The sequence below is a fragment of the Fistularia commersonii genome, chromosome 31 (genome assembly GCF_037954325.1).
Source record: "Fistularia commersonii isolate RoL2024-O1a breed Wild chromosome 31, RoL_Fcom_v1.0, whole genome shotgun sequence".
Classification (NCBI taxonomy): Eukaryota; Metazoa; Chordata; class Actinopteri; order Syngnathiformes; family Fistulariidae; genus Fistularia; species Fistularia commersonii.
The window spans coordinates 1530951-1542590 of NC_141314.1; the positions used below are offsets into that span (position 1 = coordinate 1530951).

Sequence of the window (11640 nt, forward strand, 5' to 3'; positions counted from 1 at the left end):
TTTTATTATTATTATTTTTTTTCTATGATGCCAGTTGAGGCCCGGCCTCACCTGCCTCTACTGACTACACGTCACTGCCTGAGTGATTGCCTTCTTATCACATTGCACTATAGAATAACCATATGATGAACTGGCTGATAGGCCTCAAAACACTTCATGTATTAACATAACATAACCACAGGAGGGCGGCAATGAGTCCACTGTAAACGACGCTTGGCATCTCGATCGCTTTGATTGGCTGAGATCTTTGACATTTGACCAATAGGAATCTGACAGGAGGTAGTCGTGTGTCAATTTGACGTCAGCGGTGAGTGGTGGTTAAAGTGTTGCAGAATGTTTAGGAAAGTTTGCCTTACGTTAATTTTCCTCGTTATTCTCCACAATGGACCCAGCGACGCACAAAAGAAGAAAGAGGTAAGGCCTCTTTGACAAAACTAATCTGGAAAGTTCCGAAATGCGTTCAAACTTATTGGGACCCTTTTTCAAAGTGGTCCATAGTGACCGTCACTAAGCTAGCGGTTTGCGGCTAGCTAACGTATGCTAGTGTGGGCAAAAGAGAAAAAGTTACACAAGCCAAATGTGTTTAACATGCACATAAACGGTTTTTGTGTGTGTTGAAATATAGTCGCTATGGTCAAATCCGGCAAAATCGTAGTGATACGAGAAAATTAATTATCGTCTCAAAGTAACGTCCTCAAAGCGGATATGATTCATTTTAACTTCCTTTCTTGCCTCTTTCAGTTATAACTTATTAATATAGGTTATGTAGATTATGTTATGTCCTATGCAATATGAGGTAATAACGAGCACATCCACCGTTTAAGTTATTTCGCAACTGTCTTTCATAATTTCACATAATCATGAACATTCAAGTTCATGTTTGTGATATATATATAGATAGGGCTGATCACTATATTGGATTTGTTTATACCATGTATGCAGGTCCTTATGAGTAACAGTCCTGTTTAGGCCAAATAGAAACAGCAAATAAGTTGTGCAGATGGTTGTGTTAGGAAGGACATCTGCCCTAAAGCCCTATCCCAGACCAAATATGCTGGAACACATTAGGGATCAGTTCAGACCCCCTCCTTGTTTGCATTGGTGATGGATGGACAGGCTGTCAGATGAGGGTAGACAGAAATCTTTCTGGATAATGGTGTTTGCAGGCATTGTGATGTAGTAAGTATATGTAAGGAAAATCTAGAGAGGTGGAGGTATGTCTTGGAAGGAGATGTTTAATTTGAGCGTCAAAAAATAATAAATATAATTTTATTTTAATATTTGAAGATCACAATAATCATCAAAATTAGAACCAAAATTAAAAAAAGGAACTAACACAAATAGAATTCACTTCAATTGAATACTTATTATTTATCTTCCCAAGCCACTCTGAGCTGTAGTGTAAGGATGATACATGTGGCTCCGGAGCTGAGGGTTGCCGACCCCTGGTCTAGAGCAATGGAGAGTGTTGCTTCAGAGGTGAAGAAACATGTGCAAGGAGAACTGGAGGTAGCAGAGATGAAGTTGTTGAGGTTCTCTTTAGTGATGAGTGAGTGATGCGGATCCATCAGAGGGACAGCACATTCGGTGTTTTTGAGATAAAGCCGAGGGCAGACCGAAATGGTTTGGACATGCACGGAGGAGGAATGGTGAATACCCAGTTAGAAGTATCCTGAGGTTGGAACTGAGATGGTGTGAGAGTATGAAGATGCAGAGGAGACGGTCAGATAGAGTGATTTGATGTGGCTACCACCGAAGGGAAAAGCGAAAGGAAAAAAGAATTAATAGAACCAAGGTATTTAGGAACCCTTTCTTTTTATCGTCGGTATATATCACACAGTTTGTTTGTGATAAATAAGTGAATCAAACAAATTAAATGAGTCTTACAGCTTAAGCAATAATTTATCTGCATGCTTTGAAGGAAACCACAAATTTTTCTGTATTGCAAGCCTTAAAATGAAAATCAATTAGGACCACATTTTTTTTGTTGTTATTTATATTGATATGTCCCTTTAAGTTCATGACTGTGAGTTTTATCTTATAAATACATCACTTGATAATTCCTGTCAAAATCTTGTCTTGTGGCAACTGGACTTGATTTTCTTTGGGGGTAAAGTGCAAAGAAAATCAAGTCCAGTTGCTATGGGAAGATTTTGACAAGAATTACTCATGACCTGGGTGACTGAGAACCTCCAAAGACATCACTGAATGTCAGAGAATAGCTGTCATTTGTTTTCTTAGGAATTTTTTTTTTGACATCTGAAAATCTTAAGGATGATGTTGCATCTGTAGACCCTGCTGTCAGAGAAGGTGACCCAGATGATGGATTGGGCCACCAAACGCTCAGTCATCAGGATGAATGGCGATAAATTCCGTCGCTTCGTCAAGGCCCCTCCCAGGAACTACTCTGTGGTCATCATGTTCACAGCCCTACAGCCACAGAGGCAATGCGGCGTCTGCAGGTGATACCCATGTCAGTCATCTTGGCCCTGACGGATGAACCTTGTAGTGGAGAGCCTGACCATGTCTATTTTTTTATTTGTGGGGGGATTCTAGGCAAGCAGATGAGGAGTTTCAGGTCCTGGCAAACTCCTGGCGTTATTCCTCCGCCTTCACCAACAAGGTTTTCTTCGCATCCGTGGATTTCGATGAAGGATCTGATGTCTTTCAGATAGTGAGCTTTCTCTAAAACTAGAATCTGTCACAGTTATATCATTTAGGATATTTTTCATGTAGTCAAATTAACAGTTGGTTTGACTCCCCATGTGCTTTTTTTCCCAGCTAAATATGAATTCTGCTCCAACCTTCATCCACTTCCCACCTAAAGGGAAACCCCGCAGGTCTGATACCTATGAGCTACAGGTGCGGGGCTTTGCAGCAGAGCAGCTGGCTCGGTGGGTGGCCGATAGAACAGACGTGCAGGTGAGTTGAGCAGCACGCAGCTTGCTACAGCGGAAGCAAGAATGACCACAAGGATGACTGAAGCCTCATTTATTTTTGTTTGTTTGTTTTTTGTTTTTTTTTAGATCCGTGTCATTCGTCCCCCAAACTATGCTGGACCCCTCCTGCTGGGCTTCCTACTTGCTGTCATAGGTGGACTGGCTTACCTGCGAAGAAACAATTTAGAATTCCTCTTTAATAACAACGTCTGGGCCTTTTCCGCTTTGGTAACCAGCATACACACACACAAAATACTGTAGTTACATTGCACCTTACAGAAGATGCTGGATGCAGGTATAATAAGGTGGTTGTGAGCATGACTAACAACATACATAAGACTACATTTATTAGTGGGTTAAATCTTCTAGATCAGGGGCGAGCAAACTACGGCCCGCGGGCCACATCCAGCCCATTCTTCTTTTTAATCCAGCCCGCCAAAGATTGGTAAGGAATTCATACTTGACGTGAATGATTGAATGATTGGATCAATGAATCTCGAAACTCAAACAGTTCATTTTTCAACAGTTTCATTTTTGGAGCTACTTCAGAACACTTGAGAATTTTCCAGAGCTCAATGACACAAATTGGCTTTGTGATTTAGCTTTTACTGTGGACATACTGACCCATGAATGAGCTGGACGTGAAGCTGCAAGGGAAAAAGCGGTTTGTGCATGAAATGTAAGCAAATGTCTGAGCCTTCAAAACTAAGTTGGTTTTATTTTCAAAGCGAACGTCAGACGAGTCTGATATGTACTGTAAACAAATGCGTTTTTTTTGTTTTGTTTTTTCCTATATGTATTGTTATCTTGTGGTGACCTGGCCCGTCCATCAAATTTTAAAAGTTAATGCAGCCCCTGAGCCAAAGAGTTTGCCCACCCCTGTTCTAGATGCACAGCATGATGTTGAAGTTGATCAGAAACAACCCAGGCACACCTGGTTTAAGTGTTGAGTTTGGCAGTGACCTTAGTGGACAGATCAGAAGTGCAGTTTTGTTTTGGTTGAGTTGAAGGACATCGAGGAACCCCTGAATCGCAGGTGGGCAGAAGGAAACTGATATTTTTACATGACTGATATGACTGGAAAACAGTTTCTGAGCTGTCAACCCACTCTAACTGTCATAGCAGATTAGTAAGAATCAAGGTTTGTGTAACAGGAAAACTGATAGTATAAAACTCCATTTTTTTTTTACACGCGGTCCCCCTTTTTTTGATGATCAAAAGTAACTGGACAACTCTTTAGCAATTCTTTTCCTTTTCCTCTCATTATTCCATTGTAAATGTATCCGCTAAAGGTGTAGCCATAGTTTTCATGCAATTTCTAAAGAGAAGGCTTAAAATACATTCACCTGAAAAGACCTGTTACAGAACAATAATGTCTTGATTTTTGGCTGTGTCTGTATTCCAGTGTTTTGTCCTAATCATGACTTCAGGTCAGATGTGGAACCACATTAGAGGACCCCCCTATGCACACAAGAATCCAAACAGCGGCCAAGTAGTAAGACATGCATGCGCGCACACAAACACACATACACACACACACGCACACACACTTGTCAGCTGTCATTGTTCTGTCCTTTGAACAGCGTGTAACTGCATGTGTTTTCAGAGCTACATCCACGGCAGCTCTCAGGCCCAGTTTGTTGCAGAGACACACATTGTCCTCCTCTTCAGTATCCTTCAATAAGCAACTCAATGAGCAGGGGGAGAGTGCCGACTTTGTATCACCCATCCAGCGCTGCTGTCTCCTTGAATTTTCACAGCCTGTTCCTCCTTTTGCTGTATATATATATATATATATATATATATATATATATATATATATATACATATGGACCTTGACCTTGCTGTCAGATGCCGCTGTTACAATGGGGATAGTTCTGTTATGTGAGGCTGCCACAACAGACATGGACATTGGAAAGAGGAAGAGTACGTATCTTTTAATCTAGCTTTTAGTTTTCTGTCTTTATCGTCACAGGCATTATATTTTCACGGTCTTCATTCCTAACATTCCCTAGTATGCACTAGATTTTGGAGGTCAAAGGTCTCTGGCACACAAAACATGCTTCAGAATGGTTTGATTTTATCTGTTAGTTAGATGAGTCTCATGAGAAAAAAACGAAGGATAGCCACTGTGAGACTCATAGCTCCATTCAACAGTGGGTTTCCTGCTAATATTCTGCATGAATTTGTTGTAATGTATTAATGACACACACCATATTTCTTTGTTACTGTGTGTGCGTGCGTGTGTGCGTGCGTGCGTGCGTGCGTGCGTATGTGCGCTAGTTATGTGCGTTGCAGGTATCGGTCTGGTGATGCTCTTCTTCAGCTGGCTGCTGTCTATCTTCAGAGCAAAATACCATGGATACCCATACAGGTACATACATACATACACACACATTAAGTTCTATATATCATTTGCTAATGCAGACAAGCAACGTGTGTGTGTGTGTGTGTGTGTGCGTGTGTGCGTGTGTGCGTGTGTGCGTGCGTGCGTGCGTGCGTGCGTGCGTGCGTGTGTGTGAACCTACTGGTTTGCACTTTGTATATTGATTCGGTGTCTGGTCTAAAGAACACCAGTAATGCACAGAGCAAGTTTAAGGAAATCTATTAGTGGGGATTATCATTCGTCTTTTTTCTGCATGACTGAGCTTCGATATTGGTTCATGGGGGCCTGTTATTAGCAGGAGACATGGATTATGAAAACATAAATACAGCCATTACGATGCAAACTGCAGAATGCTCAAAGAAGTTTAAATGAAGTACATATGCCAGTATTAATAAGGTACAAATTTCCAAGGAGGTTTCATTTATTTCAAGTGACCTCGATTGTGTCACTTAAGATGATTTCTTTGCCGTCCAGAGCGTGTATACAGTATTTCCTTAATAGTTTTAAAGACTCCTTCTCACTCGGCCTGTCTTGTTTCGCAGCTTCTTGATGACTTAGGCCAAAGTCCTGCAGGCCAGATTGAACACCGGGCAGGAAGCTTTGCTGGCACTGGGGCTGTTGCCACTTAAGTGTTTGCCATGCTACTGTGTCTCCTCTGAAAGTGTATCGTCCTGGACATACTACTTCACAAAGACTCATCAAACGTCCCATGGGCGATGTGTGTTTGTGAACGTGTGCAAGCAAGTAACTCAGCACAGTACCAGAGCAAGCCCGGTTTATGTCAGGCATTCTGAAATGATTTTGTTCAACACTTTATTGATGCGTCACATTAATATCTCGCACAGGTATTCTATTTAAGACGAAATATAAGGACCCCACCCCTACCCTTGGGAAGTTTATCGATAGAAAGAAAAGATAAAAACTTTTCCTCCGTTTTCTGGGGATTACCTGGAAAATTTGTGGGGATTGGGGGGGGTGTTATATCCTGACAAATCTCCAGAACTATCTTTATTGATTATTAACGTTTTAGTTTATTGTTTCCAAATGGAGATTAACTTGGGAGTCATGTGAGGATATACAAACATTTTTTTTTAATTATCAAAAACTACATCACCTAAGTCAAGGTGGTTGTAAAAGATTACCAAACAAGAAATTACTTTGAAATTTGAATGTGTATGCTTTTGCTCATTACCTGGAAAAAAATTTTTTTTTTTCTTATTGCATTGTTTTCAAAGAGAAAATTAAAAAAAAAAAAAAAAACACAAGTATTTTTTTTTGTAGAAAATAGGTTAAAGAAAATCAAGATTTATTTTTTCAGAATTTATTGAAATAAAAAATACCATTGATAATTTAAGTGCTACATCTTAATAATTCACATTTTTTTTTTCTTGTTTTTCAAAAAAAGCTTCTTATACTCGATTGAGAAGAAACAAGGTTAGCAGATTATTCTAATATCTAAAAAAGAAAAATTGCAAGATAATTGTGATTCAGAATTAGAAAAAAACAATTTGCTGTAGTTTTCTTCTGCGATATTTGGTCTGCATGTACATTGTGTTGGGTAGATTTTTTTGTTTGCTTTTTTTCCTTTATCTTTTCATGTAATATTTTTTAACTCTTGTCTTGCTCCCTCCTTTGAGCCACAACACCACTGGGTGTAACATCAAAATGAGGCTCGGTCAGCAACACGCAGGACGTCACACAGCCAGTTGTCATAGTAATGTTTGTTTTGGCGCAGTTAGCAACACAGTACATATTGAAACAGACTATTCTTGAAATCCTTAATTCAATGGGGTGGGAAAGGGGGGGGCTACAGTGGGACATTCAACACTTGCTCTGGAGTTCATATGTCCGTAAGAGGCCTTGAACCCTAACCACACGCAAGCTGGTGGAGTCGATGTGGCAGGAGGCACATTGAGACACTGGCGTGAAATGAAGCAGCTCGTCTGTGACTCAGCAGTTTGTTCTGTTGCATCAATTTAAGTGCTTTAGGTATAGGTGGCAGTGTGTGACAAAGTGTTTGATCCAGGTGATATTAAAGTGCCTTAACTCCCATTTTTAAGACTTTGTCTTGTTTTTTCCTCAGTGGCATCAACGTTCAGGATAATTAGGGAAGAATAAAAACAAAGATCTCTTGGGTTTATATTCTTTGTTTGGCTATGAAAGTTGTTAAAGCATTACTTCCCTGTTTATAAGTAATGTCTCCCTAATTTTGAGGTAATTTCTGAGATCACTTTCAGGTAATTAGACTGTTATGATTTGATTTGTTTTCGATTGAATTCATATTCAAGAATTTCTTTTGTCCTCCAATTTGTTTGGATATTTTTGTCTTGATAAAATCATGTTAATCATGTTATGTTCCATTTGTTAATTTCCGCATCTTAAGCTTTGAATAATGGGACAGATGTTCCTCAAAATAGTTTTCAAGTCATTGTTTTAGATTTTTGCAGGTTTCTTCCTCTCACATGAAGTTTTGAATGCTCACGTTCTGGTTTATTTTTAATTCCCCCTGGGCATCAGTAAGCCTTGTATCTTCTATTGAACTTAACTGACTATCTGATAACATGATAATAATCTAATGTTTACCTCATAAAGATGTATTCAGTTATTTTAGGATGCTTATTCTTACAATGGGATACATCTATATATTATAACATTGTGAAAACAACTTCATAACTTGAAAGATACTTTAATACCTGCACCGCCAAGAAAATTGAATTCAATCCTGGTCCCGAGGTGTAATATTAACATTGGCCGTTGGGGGGGCGGCAGCGTCAGTTCGGTCGTCAAACCCATCCAAAACAAAACGACGAAGATAAACCCGGAAGTTATGACAATATGGCGGAATGCGAAAACAGCAGCGATGTCGGGCTACAGTCACAGTCAGACGCGAAGCCTCCGAAGCTGTCAGAGCTGCTGGACCGAGGCTGGAAGATATTCGAAGAGGTGGACGGTACCAACGAGCCGCTGGGCTCCAACAGCTTGCAGGTGAAAGTCAAGCGCGGCATTAGCTTCTTGGAGGAAACGTCCAGAATGGCCGCTCAGCTTGACCTGTTCAGCCGCAACGAAGAGCTGGAGGAGGTCGCCACCACGGACTTGAAGTACCTGCTGTGTCCTGCCCTGCTTGGGGCTCTCACCATGAAGCAGACTGGCCGAAGCCTGCGGCTGGAGACGGTGCAGACCGCCCGGGCGTACTTCATGGACTTCTTGAGGAGATGCAAGGAGTATCGTGTGTCACAGTTCGATCTGCCAAAGTCAGGAATTGAAAGCTCTAGCCCTGAAGAAAATCAGATCCCACCTACCAAGGTAATACTCATGCAGATCACTGTAGTTTGACCAAATCATTCCATGGAAACTTAGGAGTCTTCATAGTTTCGATTATATCAGTACCCAAATTTGTTTATTATCCCTCGAATAGCTTGATTTGCCTGCAAACCATCGCTTGACATCTCGGGCACAATTCCTTACCAGTTAGTAAATACGGCAGAATCCTTTTTTGAGTCCGTCCAAGCAATGTTAGGCTGCAACTCCGTGAGAAAAATAAACATACACTTTGGATGATCTATTTGTGTTTATATTATATTTATATTATAGGATTCAGCTGCCCCAAAACAATCCTCAAATCTTAAGCAAATGAATAAGATTCATGAGTCAGTGTGTTTGTCACGTATACAATCTGGAAACTAGTTCCCTGTACAATGAAAATCTTGCTTTGCTGTCCACAGTGCTCCCAGATAAGTAATGATAAATAAATAACAGTAAACATACCATTGTAACCTTATGTAACTGTCAGGTGAAATGTAAACAATATTAGACATGTAAATAGACTTGGCAAGCTGTGCAAGTTAAAATTGAGTGCAGCTCCTGGCATTTCTGCACACCCACTGCTCACTCCCATCTCTTAAGACTGCCGATGAAAGAGAGAGGAGAGTGCATCTCCTATTTCCAGGGGAAGAGCAGAGAGAACTGAAATTCAAGGAAGACATATTCTGGAAAGAGGGATGATAATATGGACAAGAAATTACCCGAAAACTTACAAGGAATGACCTCAAATGTAAGAGATAATACATAGAAAAATATTTTCAAGATAATTGGGACAAACTATGTTTGCTGCTCAAAAACAACTAATTTTTCCACTGTTATAATGAGAGTCAGAACTGCATTGTGGTAAAAAGCTATGTTTTCTTATCCTTTCTAGCCTGGTCCATCAGATCTGGTTGCGATGGCAGCCCAGAGGCAGGCGAAGATTGAGCGGTTCCGTCAGAGGAAGGAGCTGGAGGCAAGGCTGGCAGATGTGCGCCAGGCATTGGAGGCAGGTCAGGCTGATGATGAAGTCAGCAGAGACTTCTACCTGCTCAGTGTGAGAAGGTGGGTAGCTGTCAGCCTCGAGGAAGTTGAGAGCATCGACCAGGAGTTGGAAATTCTCAAGAGGATGGACAGCCTAAAGCAGGGAAGGGCCGAGCCTCCCTTCCAGGCTGCCAGCCCCCCCATGAAGCCCTTCATCCTCACAAAGGACAGCATGCAGGTAGGAGTGAGGATTGAGATGCGGATCTGCTAGTGGCCAGCTTCATGTTGATGACACAGGATCACATCAGAGCTCGTGTCATGAAAGTTTGATCGTTGACAAACAGATTTCTTTCATGTTGGTTAACATGGAAACTTGTGTCTGATGCACAATAGGTAATCTTATTTGTCCCCAGTAAAATAAGATAATTTGATAATGATTAAGAGGAATCAGTGTTACAATTAATTCCGGTACGGTAATTTAATTACGCAATGCCACGCATTAAGTTCGAGAAATATAAGGTTTTATTAGCAGATCTATATGTAAGTATGTAAAGCATATTGTTTTTCATGCCAAATTTCAATTCAATTTTCTGATTGTACTAAAAAAAAAAATCAGATTACAAAAAATAGTATGAATCAAATTTAGACAATGTCATACATAGCTAAACTGACAAAAAAATGGAAAAGAACTAAAAAATATAAGTGATACATAGATAAAGCATTTAAAATGTAACAGGAAGTACTTAAAAGTCACAAGGGAAAGAAATAAACTAGCCAAAGGAGTCCAAATGGAAAAAGCCGCCAGGTTGAAACAAATAGTAATGGCATTGTCTTGGCAGGCGCAAGTGTTCGGGGCCGGCTACCCCAGCCTTCCCACCATGACCGTGGACGACTGGTACGACCAGCATCGGAGACAAGGGGTCCTGCCAGACCAGGGGATCCCGAGAAGGGTCTGCACTGAGGATGACACTGACGGCAAGGAGAGTGAGGAGGAGGACAAGGAGAGGAAGGCCGAGAACGATGACGAGGAGTCCCTGCAGAAAGCTCGAAACTGGGATGACTGGAAAGACTCTCATCGCAGGGGCTATGGCAACCGCCAATATATGGGCTAGTCTGTCCTCTAAACATCCCCCCGTGTCCACTTTCTATCAAGATGGGGGACGCTTTATGGTCTCATCCCAAAAAACTGTTTGTCCCAGTCAGGATGGGATCCCTCAACCCCATGCGTGAAGTTTGAAGCCGTCTTAATGTGGCCGGATCGGACGAAGGCCAGCTGTGATGCCAATATGCTGCTTTCTGTTGTTCCCTGTAACCTGATTAAAAGCACTCAGTGGGAACCTCGATGTGTGACTGACTCCATGAGCATATGACTCGCATGCATCCACACATCCGAACATACAGCAGGATGCCAGACATGTCAATATAAGTGGATCAAAACAGGCCTTGATTCAATGTGGCTTTGATGTGGCAAAGCCCCATTAAAATACTTTTTCACCTTGTGTTAATCAACATGAGTTCTCCCCAGTTTTAAGTCAGGTTTACTGCAGCTCAATTCTTTTTTTAACAAAATGTGATAGTTACAAATTTTCAAGAGATATTTATTTATTTGTTTCTGTATATTTTTTGCCATGTTGAAGGTGATTATAGAAGGCGAGATGGGAATAGATGATAGATATGCCCATATGTACTTCAACCAATGGCCAGGGGGGTTCAGTATGCTCCCTAAAACATTGGAAACTGGTCCTTTTGTCCATGCAAAATGATTTGTCGCTATTGGGAGCAATGTTTCTCACCAGAGCAGTTGTAAACAATGTAGAGATGTTGAGTGTAGGGAAGTCTGAATAAGGATGTAAAACTTTCACATGGCAGTAGGGTCTAATCTTGCTATACAACATCCCCTTGAATTAGTCACAGTAGCCATTTGTGGTATGGTTAATCTCTGACTCTTGAGATGAATGAATAATTTCCCTTCATTATTTCACCTCATTAGGCCCCTTAATGACACTATATTGTAGATTATGTTTATGCACC

At 40.9% G+C, this 11640-nt stretch overlaps 2 protein-coding genes across 2 annotated transcripts; both read left to right on the forward strand.

The window, feature by feature from the left end:
* Positions 1–297: 297 nt before the first annotated feature.
* magt1 (magnesium transporter 1) lies at positions 298–7377 on the forward strand. The gene is made up of 10 exons (XM_086178569.1): positions 298–414; positions 2293–2462; positions 2557–2674; positions 2782–2922; positions 3027–3167; positions 4345–4434; positions 4546–4609; positions 4791–4865; positions 5223–5313; positions 5868–7377. The coding sequence occupies exons 1-10, from the start codon at positions 334–336 to the stop codon at positions 5881–5883; spliced, it is 987 nt and encodes a 328-aa protein (XP_086034695.1). The 5' UTR covers positions 298–333; the 3' UTR covers positions 5884–7377.
* Positions 7371–10942, forward strand: igbp1 (immunoglobulin (CD79A) binding protein 1). Its single transcript, XM_086178568.1, has 3 exons — positions 7371–8628; positions 9521–9847; positions 10449–10942. Exons 1-3 carry the CDS (start codon positions 8161–8163, stop codon positions 10719–10721), a joined length of 1068 nt encoding a protein of 355 aa, XP_086034694.1. The 5' UTR covers positions 7371–8160; the 3' UTR covers positions 10722–10942.
* Positions 10943–11640: the final 698 nt, after the last annotated feature.